The sequence below is a fragment of the Hibiscus syriacus genome, unplaced genomic scaffold (genome assembly GCF_006381635.1).
Source record: "Hibiscus syriacus cultivar Baekdansim isolate YM2019G1 unplaced genomic scaffold, ASM638163v2 tig00113716_pilon, whole genome shotgun sequence".
NCBI classification, from domain to species: Eukaryota; Viridiplantae; Streptophyta; class Magnoliopsida; order Malvales; family Malvaceae; genus Hibiscus; species Hibiscus syriacus.
Window position 1 is genome coordinate 73,662 of NW_024063466.1, and position 16,296 is coordinate 89,957.

Below are 16,296 nucleotides of genomic sequence, written 5' to 3' on the forward strand. Positions count from 1 at the left end.
GTGTGGATATAACACTAAAGTTATAAATTATTTGGCGATGCGGGCGGTTCCACAAATTCCGCAGGTGATTTGTGCAATATATGTGGAGAAAGTGAAGATGACATATGCGCACTCAGGAATCGTGACGACAGCTAGCTTTTTAGGTAAAATAATCATGACAAAACGATTCCACCCATTGACCTAACTTTTTAGTTAGAAATGCATTTATTACACCATGTTTTATTTCTTCCATTAAAAGTTGAGTACTTAAGTTTTAATAATATATAAACTAGGGGGAAAAAACTTTCAAAGCTTAGAATTATATGCTTCCATAAGAATCCAACACGAGTGGATTCCGTTGCATTGTTACATTCATACAAAATTAATTCCAACGAATTTAAATCCCTTAGTTATTTTTATGTGTGGTATTATTTATTATTAAATCTCTTTCTGCCGTATTTCTTGATGTTACCAATACCGCCCTCGTATATCTAAGAAACCCTAAACCCCATCCACTTGATAGTTTTGTCTCGTACTGGTGATGGGGTGGGCAGAGATCATCTCCACCAAGTCTAGCTCCTTCTTCACTGGCCCCATATCCATCTCAAAGCTTTTGTCACCTGCCATGGGAGCAGCAGCGCCAGCGGGTATTTGATCAAGAAGAGAGTCAATGCTGCAGCTCTCTTGAAGCAGTTTCTCATCAAAAGAGAACTCATTAAATACATATTCTGGCACCAGACGGTCTGTGCTAGGGCAAAAATCCAACGGCTTGATCGAGCTCTTATCTGCTGGTACCTCGGTAGCATTCAAAGATTTTTCTTGGGATCTTGCGCTGCTGCTCGACTCTAAGTTTAAGCTTTTGATGTATTCCTGCAGGATGGAGCCTCTGGGGTACTTGGAACGACATTTCCTCTTTGAAAATTGTCTTCTTTTGGTTGCATTCCAATGATTCTTGATGGAGTTTTCTGTTCTTCCAGGGAGCCTCTTCGCAATTTCTGCCCATTTGTTCCCTATTTCTATATGGGATTGTATTAAGACCTTATCCTCCTCCTCACTCCATGTGTCCTTCTGCAGTATTTAACAGTCTCATGCACGTAAATCAATATGTACTATAACATGCATGCACAAGGTAATTTAGTGGGACTTAACCTTGATATCTGGCCTTAGATGATTGTGCCATCTCTCTCGGCATTGCTTCCCTATTCTTCCAGGCAACATCTGAGCAATATGAGACCATTTTCTCACTCCATACTGTTCAACTAACTGAATCAGCAGCCTGCTCAAGCATGCAGATATCCATAAGATGACAATTGAATTAATTTGTTTCGGAATCCATCCATGGGTCCCCAACAAAAAGGAAAAAGAAAGGTCCATATATTACCTGTCTTCTTCCATTGTCCATTGTCCCTTCACTCCATTAGACTTCTTACGACCTTTCCAATTAGTAGTCCTCCTAGTGGTTGAATTAGCCAATGCCCTATTCTTGTTGCAGTAACCATTTTCTGCTGTCACACTCGACATCGCATCCGCCACCACAAAATCAAAGGGTGCCGCCATGTAATTCCCGACGTCCGATCCAATAATAATATCGTTGGACAAGTTCCTCTGATGACAAAGGTTCAACAATCCCACACTCTCAAAGTTGTCCATAATCTGTCCATGTCCGACGCTACCGTGATCTGCTGCAGCAGCAATCGGTTTACATTCGTAAAAATCTAAACTGTTCGAGGAGCAACTGTAAGGGAATGCGTCTAAAGAATCATAAACATAAACAGGGTTTGAAGATGACCCATTGACGTGAATTTGGTGATCATGATCGAGGTGGTGAAAGTCTTGCAGGTAATAATCCTTTGAGGATGAAGATGGGATGGTGGTTTCGAAGGGTTTTAGACAGTTGTCAGACAACAACATCGGCTGCTGGCCTTGAGGAGACATGTTTTCCCCATGCTTTGGATCAAACTCCATCGTTCACAAAACCACAATCCAGGACCAAAATCCTTACGTTTTGGCCGTTTCTTGTCAGCTTTGAGTTCCTTAATAAGGTGAGAAATAAGGGAGGACATTTACTATGCTGTTTGATCTAGGCCGTCCATTAAGGCTTAATCCCATGGTTAACATTCGCGTAACATCATGCCTAATTATACTATACTGCCCTTGGTTATACCATGTAGCCTATAGGCCAAGTGGCAGTTGCACATTGGCTGGCTGGTGGTTAATTGTTACTAAAAGGGTATTTTAGAAACTACAAGGCTAGTATATTGATATGAAAAATCATGTAAAACAGTAACGCAAAGTGTTGGGAAACTAGAATTAAATACTAAAACAATTAATGACCTTTTAATACTTTCTTTATAACCATCAGAACAAAAGTGATAAATGTAAATTGTAACACACATGTAAATGTAACATTAATATTTGGAATTTTTCATAAACACATTTAAATGAAGCATCAGAAGTGAAAATGTTATCCCATTATTAAAGAAGTGAAAATCGTAAGGCATTTCTGCAGGGTCAAGCCATGCTTCCTTGAAAACCCTTGCAACTTCTTCAGACACCATTGCATTGCCTTGTGCTGTCAGATGCAATCCATCTCTGAAATACATACCAACAACCGGTTCGTTAGCAACAACGGTTTACTGTGCCTAATACCCCCAACGATTTAGTTGGGTTTTGCCCACCATTAAACCTTAGAAGGAAACTACTTAGATGCAAATGAGCCATCGCTGTAGAATTGGATACTGTGCGGTGGGTATAATTGTTGCAAATGTGTGTACACATCTTTTCTTTGACTAAGGATCTTACTTTTTAAATATGGAGTATCAAGCTTCTAAAATGTTCTAATTTAGAATACCACAAACCTTAGATATTTTCTCTGCCAACCATCTGTTTCCTGCATCTTGGACCAAATATCGATGGATCGGATACCCAGTTCTCCAGCTACTTCAACACACCCTTTAGCATACACTCCTGCATTTTCATTTGTTCGTTCTGGCAATTTCATTGCTTTCTCACCATATGTTGCTCTGTTGAACAAATTTAAAAAATATTTGAAGTTCATGGCAACCAAAGTAATATTCAATAATCTAGTACAAGAAATGCACTATGCAGCCTGCACCTTGTGAGTGTAATTATACATGCAAGTTAAAGTTCATGACAACAAACCCGTGTGATGGTATCAGCGCTGTACAAAGGCATACAGGATCCTTAATAATCTAAAAAAAAGATGATAAGGTCCGGCAGTTATGTGTAATGATGGGTGAAGGAAAACAATGTCCTGTACCGTGCATATTCCATGCGCCCTTCCTCATCAATAGGGGTGGAGTTATAAGCACAATGAGCATGGTGGGTGAACATTCCTGTGGAGAGACAATGACGATAAGTGAAAAGTAGGTCCACAGAACAAGCAGGTAGTTTCAAATGCATTTTCCTACCAGGTGAAGTATTAAGAAAACTCGGAACTAACTCCTAAAGACTGCGCTCACAAAAATCTTTGGGCAAGCAGCACCTAGAACTGTCTAGGCTCATGCCTTGACGACATTGCTATAGATCATCATCATTTGTGCAGATTAACTTGTAGCTTCCTCTTGGTAGTATATATTTTCCATTGTATTCTCAGAATGTATGAAAGCTCGTTAAAAAATGCAGAATGGATTCTAGAACGGGGATGTCAGTTACAGAAACATAAGCAATAATTAAAGCTGAAAGGGATACATCGTCAATTGTGAAATGCCCTCCTAAAACGATTGCTTAAAAATAATAGTGAAGAGACGAAAACTTAACCTTCAAATGGGCAACCATTTTTCTGAGGTTGTCCTTGCACTCTTCTATGGGGACATGCTGCCTTTCGCCAGTTCTCCCTAGGAGGGCTGCATCATCAGCCCCAAAGAAAATTGTGGTAGCAATTGGAGGTTTGCTCGAGTCCTGAGAGAAGAAAGATAAATCTGAGACTAGCGTGTAATATATGGTGCAAAAATGAGGGGAAAAGCCGGGACAAACAAATATAACAGTTGAACTTCCTGGAATAAACAAAGCAAGCAAAAGAAGATATTTAAATGTTGGTGACTATCATTAATGAAATGAACAAATCTCGAACAAGACAGAAACACGAGAACACCGAACCACGAAATTAGAGTTGAAGCGTAAATGCCAAAAGTAGATCATAGATAGATAGATAGATTTACAAACGTAAATACATATATATACATATTTCCTGCTACTTCGGAGACTATAAAAATAAGCTACAAAATGAAAATTTTGATCCCTAAATGTGCAGCAATGAATTGCATATACCATCCAATCTGTCCTTGATCTATAAAAAATGACCAAATCTTAGTATGTCCACCAGTAAAACTGAGTACGAGGGTAATAATACAAATGTAGAGATCTATCCCTCATTCTAAGAACATCAAACAAAGTTCAAAAGCAGGATCCGAAATCCTAACATTCTAAAATCCTATACTTTAACAGATCAACAACCCCATCTGCAAATTCACAGCTGTCGCTCCAAAGAAATTAAAAAGAAGTGAAGAGGTTTACAAGAGGGAAGATATGATGCAACAAAAATAGAGCCCATCTGGTGTTGTATCCACCATACCCACGAACTAAAACATCGGCCTGTGTAAACCAAAACATACATGTGAGAAGAGCTAAACTAAAAGGAGTGAAAATGGATGATATTTTATTTAGAAGAAGAAAAAAGGAAGAACCTTGCGAGAGTAGGTGTTAGCAAGAGAAGCACCCCAGCCGCCCGAGCTAAAGGATTCTTGTGTAATTGAATCTCCAAATAACACTATGTTTGGTCTCCTTCTTTCTTCGATGCTCTCTCTTTAGCTTCAGCTGTTATGTATGAGCAAAGATCAATTACTTATTAAATTTTTTTTTTAAGTTTTAAGGTAAATTCATTAATCACTAATTATTTACTATGTCTGGTCTAGGGATGAGCATTTAAACCAGACTCGATCGATTTGGATTTTTTTATAAAAAAATTAGGTTCGGGTCGGATTTTTTATGTGGTGTTCGGGTTGGGTTTAGGGTGAAAAAAATCCGACCTGGCTCTACCCGAAAAAATATATAATTTTACCTTATATATTTAGGGATAATTATAATAATACCCCTATATATTTTTTTCAATTAAGTCACTATTTTTATTGAATAAAAATAAATTTTTTTATTATTTCGAGTCGGGTTTATATGTTATATATTTAGGTCGGGTCGGGTCGGGTGAAAACTTGTTTTAGTCGGGTCGGATCTCGGGTGGAGACTCTCTTACTTTCAGGTCGGGTCGGGTGGACCAAAAATCCGACCCAACCCGACCCATGCTCATCCCTAGTCTTGTCTCATTAAGTTGGTTAGAATATTAATAACATTTGAATATAAATTTATATTGTCAAATCTCAACTCTTTATATAATTTTCAATAAATATTTAGAATTTGAAGTATAAAAGTAAGGGTAAACTATACGGGAGACCACCAAACTATGGTCATTAATCAATCGTGTCACCGAATTATTTTTTGTCTCAATTCGACCATCAAACTTTTTAATTGATTCAATCAGACCACTCACCGTTAAAAAAATGGAGAGTCCGACGTGGTTGTTAATAAATTGACATAATTATATATTTTATCATTAATATTTACATATTCTATCAATTTAGTCACTATTTTAATTTAATTAAATAAATTTAATTATCCAATTAGAACATGACACGTGTCACCACCCAATTGAAATAGAAAATAGAAGAACACAAATATGCACCCGAGGAGACTCAAACTTGTGTACCCAAACCGTTGGGCTAAAACTCCCCAATGATTTTAATTTACAACAATTTGTATTTGATTTGTAAAAGTTTGTTAATGATAAAAAAAGTAAACAAATTATTTGTTTAAATAAATTATTTTTTAACCGTTAATCGAACCGAAATTTATTTGAAAATTATTAACCAAACCAAATTAACCGTTAATCGATTAATAATTTTCAAATTAATTTCGGTTTGATTAACGGTCAAATAATTTCGGTTCGATTAATGTTAAAGAAAAAAAATGGTTAATTTGGTTTTGTTAATAATTTTCAAATAAATTTTGGTTCGATTAACGGTCAAATAATTTCGGTTCGATTAACGGTTAAAGAAAAAAATTCGTTAATTCGATTTGGTTAATAATTTTTAAATAAATTTCGGTTCGATTAACGGTTAAGAAAAAATTAATTTATTTTATTCGGTTAATAATTTTCAAATAAATTTCGATTCGATTAACGGTCAAGTAATTTCGGTTCGATTAATGGTTAAAGAAAAAAATCGGTTGATTTGGTTCGGTTAATAATTTTCAAATAAATTTCGATTCGATTAACGGTCAAATAATTTCGGTTCGATTAATGGTTAAAGAAAAAAAATCGGTTGATTTGGTTCAGTTAATAATTTTCAAATAAATTTCGGTTCTATTAACGGTTAAAGAAAAATAATTTATTTTATTCACTTAATAATTTTCAAATAAATTTGGGTTCGATTAACGGTCAAATAATTTTGGTTCGATTAATGGTTAAAGAAAAAAAATTGGTTCATAATTTTCAAATAAATTTCGGTTCGATTAACAGTCAAATAATTTCGGTTCGATTAATGTTAAAGAAAAAAATTCGGTTAATTTGGTTCGATTAATAATTTTCAAATAAATTTCGGTTCGATTAACGGTTAAAGAAAAAATAATTTATTTAAACACATAATTTGTTTAGTTTTTCTTATCATTAACAAGCTTTTACAAGTTAAATACAAATTGTTGTAAGTTTGAACCGTTGAAGAGCTTTGGCCCAACGGTTTAGGTGTCTGGTTACTCTCTCCCTTCACGCAAGTTCGAGTCTCCTGGGTTCATATTTGTGCTCTTCTCTCTATTTTCCATTTCAATTGGGTGGTAACATGTGTCACCACCTTATTGGTTATAAAAATAGTTAATTAAATAATTTAAAATTCATAAATAAAACCTTCCAATAATGTATTGACACGTGCCATGTTCTAATTAGATAGTTAAATTTATTTAATTAAATTGATAGAATATGTAAATATTAAGGACCAAATATATAATTATGCCAATTTATTAACAGACACGTCAGACTCTCTGTTTTTGTTCGATGGCAAGATTGATTAATGATCATATTTCGATAGTCTTTTGTGTAGTTTACCCTAAAAGTAAATAGATATCATTTGAAATAAAAAATTTAAAATTTTGGATATCGTAAATAAAAGATTGAATCAAAGGGGTAAAGATGTGCTAAAATAGGCCTACCAAATTGAATGAGAAAGCTAAAACCCTAAAACAAAAACAAAGTAAAAGTGAGGCCAAGGAACAATGAAGAACAAAGAAAACAAAGTAGTTGTCAAAACTTTACCTTTCATTCAATGCTCACATCTTGGTATTTATAATATTTGAACCCAAATATTTTAGAAATGACAATAATTTTTTATTACAGATATTACTTTATGCGGTTCAAGTTGATTTTTTTAGGTAAAAATTGATTTGTTTACATCTAGGCTATAGTCTTTGGTTCAACCGTCTGGTAAAAAATCAATCTATGATATGATAGCTAGTCAAAGCGTATTTTAAATAAATCTTTGGAACTCACTCAGATAGGGATTGTCTCCAGAAAGACGTGTTAATATACGGTTAATATACGATATTACCAGATATATTATAATATATTTATAATATTCAGTTTAGCGCTACCGGAAATGTTGAGTAATAATAATATAGTAGGTCTAAATCATGAAGAAATATTAAAAAATTTGGCAACCAGTAAACTTCGCTTGTCGGTTTGTGTCGATACAAATGAAAAATGGATCGCTCCATAGCAATATTACAGGTACAAATATGATAAAACCGGTCCCAAAATGACAAAATCGGTAAAACGCTACCGGATATGTGTCGAGTGTCGATAATTTAATATAAGTATCGAAACTTTCTGAATTTAAAAGAGAAGAAGTTATAACGCCTATAAAGTGTCGATACTTTAAAAAAATATATCGATCCACAACAATATAATAGGTAAAAAATTACAAAACTAGAAAAAGTTATCGGATATATTGAAAGTGTCGATAATTTAATATTAGTATCGACACTTTCTGAATTTAAAAGAGAAGAAGTTATAGCGCCTAAAAAATGTCGATACTTTATGAAAATTTATCGATCCTTTCCAATATAACATGTAAAAATATGATAAAACATGTTTAAAAAATGACAAAACCGGAAAAAGTTACCAGATATGTTAAAAGTGTCGATAATTTAATATAAGTATCGACACTTTCTGAATTTAAAAGAGAAAAAATTATTGCGCTTAAAAAGTGTCTACACTTTATGAAAATGTATTGATCTATAACAATATAACAGGTAAAAATATGATAAAACATGTCTCAAAATTGACTTAACTAGTAAAACGCTATCGGATATATTGAAAGTGTCGATAATTTAATATAAGTATCGAAACTTTCTGAATTTAAAAGAGAAGAAGTTATAGCGCCTATAAAGTGTCGATACTTTATAAAAATATATCGATCCACAACAATATAACAAGTAAAAATATGATAAAACAAGTCCCAAAATTGACAAAACCAGTAAAACGATACCGTATATGTTGAAAGTGTCGATAATTTAATATAAGTATCGACACTTTCTAAAATTAAACTAAAAAGTGTCGACACTTTATAAAAATGTATCGATTCATAACAATATAACAGGTAAAAATATGATAAAATTGGTCTCAAAAATGACAAAACCGAAAAAAGTTACCGGATATATTGAAATGTCGATAATTTAATATTAGTATCGACACTTTCTGAATTTAAAAGAGAAGAAGTTATAGCGCTTAAAAAGTGTCGACACTTTATTAGAAAGTATAAATGGTGTCATAATAGGTGTGCACAATGCATGATTATGTTTCTGATATGACTTACTTATAACCCACTGATCGTTTGTATTTGTTGTTGTAACTATGACTCTAGCCTTGCATTCTGTTCTTGTGATTGGCGTATGAGCACGTTGACGATCAACGATATTGACTTTTGATTCTCGAAACCCTTCTTTCGAACAACAAAATTCTTGTGTCTTCACATTCCCTTCCATGTCAAGCCGTGTTGTTCCCCGACGTGCACTAAACACATGTTCTTATGCGAATCACTTGTAAAAGTACCAAGCTTGATCACATGAAGAGAAGAGCTTACCAACCAATATGTCAGATTCATCAACATTATGTACTTCATGGCATTCATCGGTTGGCTTAACATTGTCTGCATCAGTATGATCCATGGCAAAAATTTTGTTGTGCAATTTCAGTGGTCCCAACAGGAGTTGATGGAGATGTAAGTAAATGTTCATTGAACAACATGTTTTCAGTGGTGCTTTCAATAGGATGTTGTATTGGTAGTGGTAGATGGAGGGTGGGTACAACATTAAATTTGCATGACATATTCAGATATGTACAATAACTATAACATTCAATAACTTTAAAGTAATAGGTAAATTTACAATGTAGGTGGTAAAAATATATTTTTTTTAATGACAAAATTAGTAAACACAAAGATTTGTTTCGATACATATGTAAGAATATGTGTCGATACATTTTAAAAAAGTATCGACCCAAAAACATCGAAACAAATAATTATAATGTAATATTTAAATTAACAATGTAACCAATATACATATACCGGTTAATTAAAAACATGCCAACATAAAGTATCGACACTTTTTAAGTTTGTGGCGATACTTTTTTCCAAAAGAAAGCACAAACAGGTTCACGCATAAAGTGTCGATACATTTAAAATTGTATCGATCACAAAAACATCGAAATCAATAATTATAATGTAATAGGTCAATTTACAATGTAACCGGTTTAAATTTACCGGTTTTATGAGAAAATAGGTCAGAATAAAGTATCGACATTTTTGTAATTTGTATCGATATATTTTATCCATAATGAATTCCCAACGAGGTGCAAGAATAACGTGTCGATACATTTAAAATTGTATCGATCCCAAAAACATCGAAACGAAAATTACAATGTTATAAGTAAATTTACAATGTACCTGGTATAGGTAAATTTACAATGTACCCAGTATAAATATACCGATTTTATGAGAAAATAGGTCTAAATAATGTATCGACACCTTCATAGTTTGTGTCGATACTTTTTTCTAGAATGAATTAGGAATGCCCAACGAGGTGCAAGCATAAAGTGTCGATACATTTAAAATTGTATCGATCCAAAAAATAACGAAACCAATAATTATAATGCAATAGGTAAATTTGTAATGCTACCGGAATAAATATACCGGTTAAATGCCTATTTTATTATATAAGCGCTACCTATTACATTATATAAGCGCTACCTAATATGTTATTGTGCTTGATAATATTTCCAGTTAAATGATATAAAATAACCGGTCTAAATTTTAATCGATCACTTCTTTAATCAATCACGTCGTTTTTTAACGCGTCGCACAGTAGAATCACCCACTCAGTTAGTGACAAGTGTAGTTCAAAGTCCAAAACTCGGTGGAGGTAAATAGAGGTAACTGGAACTATGACGGCGGGGGGCTCATTTATTAATGAATTAGTCCACGACCGGACCAACAAATCTAATCCCCAACTCCTACCCTGTTGACTTGGTTGTTCGGGTTTGCAAATCGTAAATAGCATTTTCCATCTCTAAACTCCAGACTCCAGTAACCATCAAATCAAAACAGTTGCTCAAAGGTCTGCTTTTTTCTTTTACTTTTACTTTTACTTTTCTTCTGTTTTAGTTTCCTGGCATTTCATTATCTCACCCACTCCATGTTTGACCATCTGTGGGTTTAACTTTGATTTTTTTGCGTTTATCTTTGATCACTTGTTTTTTTCGCTCGATTGCCTAGCCTACTTTCTTACCCAAGGGACTGATGGAAAAGCTATCCCTATCCCCGCAGCTGTATCAGTATGTCTATTTTCTTTACCTCTAAAAAATGTCAGCCACATTTCTTGTTGGACTTCTATTCATAATTGCCCGATCTAATATTACTATTTCGAGTCCAAATAATTGGATCTCCTACGAGACTCTAGTTGAAAAGGTACACCTTTGTTGCTTTTTGTATCAGCCCACTTAATCTCCACATTCTCCCTAATAAAATTGGGTTTATTTGACCTGCTATTAACTCCCCTAGTCAACCCATAACTCACGTCATTTACCCAAACAAAATCTGCTACATAAGAACTAAATAATCATTCTTCCTCTCTTTATCACCCCCAACTAAAGGTGGGTATACGGGCTACCCGCCCGTTTAGCCCGTAGGTTTTGACGATGCGGGCTTAAACGGAGCGGTTTAAAAAGCCCGCATTCATAAATAGTTTTGAATTTTAAGGCCCGCGGCCCGTCCATTTAACCAGCGGGCTAAACGGGCTTACCCACAGCCCGTTAAATAACAACAATTTTAAATGCTTTAAATGCAATAAAAAATAATGTTCTAACTTGCTACACCTTTAAAAATGATCCAACAACTTGAAAAGGAAGGTAGCACCGTCAATAATAAACAATATTTAAATTTTATTTTAAATAGTTGAAAATGGTTATAAAATACTATTTTTTAAATTTTTAAATCATTAATATATATATATATATATAATGATATAATTACTTAAACTCAAATTAAAAAAAACAATATTCGCTTATATCACCAAATTGAAAAACAAATAAAACAATAACCACATTATACTTTTATAAAACACAATTATTCAAAGCTGTAATATGAAGGCACAGAAGTGTCTGCAAGCAGAAATTCAAACATAAAAATTCAACAAAGTTAAACATTATACAAATCTAACAAGAAAGTTGTCAAGTGGTTCTAATAATTGTATTTTATGGATACTTTAGAAAAAGACTAAAATATCATATGAAAATATAAAATAAAATACTTATAGTATAAGAGGAAATTTAAAAGATACGGTTATATTAAAATTGATAAAATATAAGTCATTAATTTGTTAAAATATACTTATTTTGTAAAAGCCTTTAAAAGTCTTTAAAAGTTGAAAAGTATATTTTCAATTTTTTCTTTTACTTTTCTTTCTTATTTTTAATCCAAATATTATGTGTCATGTGATATATTATTAAAATATCACGTGACTTTTTATAATTAAAGAACGAAATTGATAGCATATTTTATAAAAAATAAAGGTCAAAATTAAATAAAAAATCTTTAAATACCAAAGTGATAATTAGGGGTGTGCAAAAAAACCTGATCCGATCTGTTGATCCGATCTGAAAATTCGGATATCCGATTCATTTTTCAATTTTTGGATAGTTCAGATCGGGTATCCGAATTTTTTTTTCAGATTTTCAGATCGGATACGGATCAACCAAAATCCAATTTCAGATTATCCGAAAACCAGAAAAAATTTGGGCTATATTATTAGCCCAGAGCTGTTTGGGCTATATTACTAGCTTACTTTGCTTCAAGTTCCCCAAAATTTGGGCTATATTATTAGCCCAGAGCTGCTTAATTTAGCAAAACAAGAGTTTGGGTTTTGATCTAAAAATGGTTTTGGGTGAGCAGATTTCAGGTTATTGAATGCGTTGAAATACTGCTCGGGGTGGAGTCTTGTTGTGGGAGAATCTGTTAAGAGCCCAAAATCATGGGAGTTGAAGCCTTCCAACATTGTCCTACACACGAAAGACTCAAATGCAAAGTGTAACATCCTGAATCAGGGTCAGTGACTAAATTGCAAATTTTGAAAATTTTATGCTCGATTTCGAAATAAGTTAAAAGTTCATGGATTTAATTGAAGAAATTTGATGTTGGATTTAATGGTAGAGTTTGGAAATAACAAGGGTATTATGGTCTTTTATAAGAGAAGATATTTATTCTTTTTTTTAAGGGATATAAAAATGTGAGAAATGAGGAAATGTATCCAGACTCTTCTTCCTCAGCTTCTTCTTCTCCCCGTAAGCCTCAGTTAAAGGTAAGTATAATTTCAGATGTTTAATTCTTGGATTTATAAGTTGGTTTTGATTCTTTGGGTGTTATATAAGCTTAAGGAAAGCTTATATAAGCTTTAAACATCACAAATAGTGAATTAAAGAGGAAATTATATGAAGGGTGTAGAAATGAATTGTTAGAATAAAGAGGTTTTTGATGTTTTAATTATGATTTTAACTTGTCATCTATGAGAATAAGAAGCTAGAAGTGTTAGAATTAAGTTTGGGTAACATGAAAAATTTGGTATGATTATTGCTTTCTATATGGAGAATAGAATTTTGAGGTTTAAGATGAAATAAATGGGTATAAATTAGTTTAAGTATGTATATTTGAGTTAAGAGTATAAAAGGGGTTGAAATATGAAGAATTGAAGTTGGAATAGTGAATTTTCGTAGTTGAAAAATGGTTTCTGGGCTACGGGGAATCGGTACCCATTCAAAGGGGTACCGATAGCCCCTCAAACGAGCAGAATTCCAAAATGTCATGAGGGTATCGATACCCCCAATAGGGTATCGATACCCCCAGTAGGGTATCGATACTCCCTAAAGGAAAATTAAAAATATGGGTTTAATAAGTTCGTTTAAGTTGATAGTATCAAATTGCAAGGTGTTGGTATTTAATAATTGCCTTAAAATGTACATTTATGTAGATTCTAAGCATAAGGCAATTCCGGAACATTTGGCAAGTAAGATCGATCAGGGGAAAGATTAGAGATCGAGATTGACTAGTGAGGCCAGGTGAGTGCATATTCAATAGTATATGATGTGTGATGGGAATAAGACTTGCGATGAGTCTATTTCCTGAAATGTTACATATGAATTCATGATTAAAGGCATGAGTTGAAAATGAGTGTATGTATGCTTGATTATCTGAATTGATATGTTTTGTATGTGCAATGTGGTTTATGTAAAAACACGATTAAGTGTTAATGAGAGAATATAAAATAAGTTATGAAATTATAGGAATATAGAAGATAAGTCAAGAGATGTAGGGAAATGGAAATAGATATTTATAAAGTGTCATAGGAGAACAAATATAAGTAATATGATAATGAAATATAAGACTATGTGAATACATGGTTATGAGATAAAATATGTAATAATAGGAAAATATGATGAAAGTGAGTTCATGAGAAGTGATATGAACTAGGTAAACATGGGTGACATTATATGCATAATGGAAACATGAGTTGGACAAGTACATAGTGGTATGATTTATTATGAGAATTAGTATAATAGAGCTTTTTGATTTAATGAGAGTTAAGGGAACTAAATAAGATTGAATTATAGAATGAAATGGAAATAGTATATAAATTAGGAAACTTGAATATAAAGGGACGATACGAATATGCAAGATAAGTTATATGTTAAATATCTATGGAGCTATATGAAAAGATTATAATGAATATATGAAATTGAATTAAGTAAAGAGATTAAATTAGTACCTAAATAAAAATACTATTAAATGATATATGTTTAGAAATATGACATAATTTATATAATCTAAGGGAATACAAAGAAATGGGGCATAAGGTAGATGATATGATATCAGTTATTATATACCTATATGATATATGTCATCTGGTAATATGAAAGGACTCTGAAAATTGATATAAGCTATGAGAAAGTGTTCTAAGTGTTTCTATGTGTTATATGAAGCATATACGATCATATGTGAACAAGATATGATATGTATGTTTATATGAATACTTGAGAAATGATCTAAGCTATATGATATAATATATGTGATTATCTGCACTTTGGGATATATGTTATATGACATGGATCTATGTGACTACGTGAGAAAGTATATAAGCTATGTGACATGTAAATGTGAATCATATGAAAATGTTCTATGCGTAATTGAACTATGTGTATATATGAATATGTGAAATGACAATGCCTATGTTATGTGTCTTGAGAGCTAGAGGTATAGTTGGCATGCCAAGAGTCGAGGGTCTACGCGGTCCTTCAGGACATATATGTATTCCTTGGAACATGTGTGATGTCTTTTAAGACACATGTTTGATCCTTTGTATATATATATGATTCTTAAGGAATTTTTATGTGGTCCTTCGGGACAAATTCTACGCGATCCTTCGGGACAAATTTCTACGCGGTACTTTGGTACAAAATTCTACGTGGCACTACGGTGCAATTTATAGTGCACAACCTCTATAGACTCACATATCCATAGTTCTCACATGTGTACATGGGCTAATAAAGAAATAACAACCAACATATTACATGTGACTTGTATGCTTTTGTGCTATGAATGATAGTATATATAATTTATATGATGAGATGTTGATGGTATGATTAAATGAGTCAAATGTTGGTTAAAATACTAGGTATAAGAGGATATGTATTAAGTGATATAAACGATAATAATATTGATAATGAAATAAGGCTAAAGATGGAAATGATAAGTGATGAATATATGTGTGTGTATATATGTTCTTACATGTAATGATGTATTGCATAGGTGTTATAGGGATTTGTTACATGAATAAGGGTATGAGTGATAGCAGTAAGTGTTCATGCATGATTACAAGCTATAGTTTATATTACATGTTTATTTGCCTCACTAAGTCATAGACTTAGCGTGTGATTGTTTCACACGTAGGTTGCAGAAGTAAGAAGAGTAAAGAGCAAAGTGGAGCAAGACATGTCAGTTACTTCTTACCGAAGATCATATCAGAAAAGATGTCTTGAATTAGATGTATTTTGTATATTGAAAATAGTTGGCATGTAATTAATGTTTTGAATTGTATATACTCTGATCGGTTTTGCAAAAAAATTTAAGCTCTGAATAGTTCTGGAAATCTTTTGAATAAGTTACATGTATAAAAGTTTTAAATTACTCATTATTTTATACAAGTAAACGTTTTGAAAAGTCAATGTGATACCTCAGACTCGGATTCGGGTATGGGTTAGGGGTGTTACACAAAGCACCTATGACTTTCTTTCGCGAAAACAGCTCCAGGTTCAATGGTTTCGGTAGCAACTCCGATATCCCATTTTGCCAACTCTATTTCCTTGACCATCATCTTCACAAAACTTCATGCAGATCTCAAAGAGAAGTGTAAAACTTGCACAAAATGTATCGGGTTCAACTTCATAAACTGGATATCATCAAACATCGACAACGGGGCACTGGTGTTTAATTTCCTTTCCAAGGACCTGTTAAAGGCAGTGCAATCTTGAAGTCGCTTGTGAAGCAAAGCAATGTCGGAACCTTGGACGATATGCACAATTAAATCATATCTACTCACTTGCTTGTAGAGTTTTCTAAGTTCCAGCTGATGAACAACATGGCGAAGTACAGGGCA

The 16,296-nt window shown here is 33.1% G+C and overlaps 1 protein-coding gene and 1 pseudogene across 1 annotated transcript; both read right to left on the reverse strand.

Annotated features, from left to right (window-relative positions):
* Positions 1 to 480: 480 nt before the first annotated feature.
* LOC120186564 (transcription factor MYB98-like) lies at positions 481 to 1,959 on the reverse strand. Its single transcript, XM_039190460.1, has 3 exons — positions 1,361 to 1,959; positions 1,129 to 1,255; positions 481 to 1,047 (listed from the first exon to the last, which is right to left on the reverse strand). The coding sequence occupies exons 1-3, from the start codon at positions 1,942 to 1,944 to the stop codon at positions 481 to 483; spliced, it is 1,278 nt and encodes a 425-aa protein (XP_039046391.1). The 5' UTR covers positions 1,945 to 1,959.
* Positions 1,960 to 2,387: 428 nt separating this feature from the next.
* Positions 2,388 to 16,011, reverse strand: LOC120186565 (annotated as a pseudogene).
* Positions 16,012 to 16,296: the final 285 nt, after the last annotated feature.

What these genes read in the sequence shown, in the direction of transcription:
- LOC120186564 (XM_039190460.1), bottom strand. Translation starts at nt 1,944, where the DNA reads ATGGAGTTTGATCCAAAGCATGGGGAAAACATGTCTCCTCAAGGCCAG. An exon ending in TGGACAATGGAAGAAGACAG is followed by an intron (nt 1,256 to 1,360) that starts GTAATATATGGA and finishes ATGCTTGAGCAG; the next exon opens with GCTGCTGATTCAGTTAGTTG. An exon ending in ATCTAAGGCCAGATATCAAG is followed by an intron (nt 1,048 to 1,128) that starts GTTAAGTCCCAC and finishes TAAATACTGCAG; the next exon opens with AAGGACACATGGAGTGAGGA.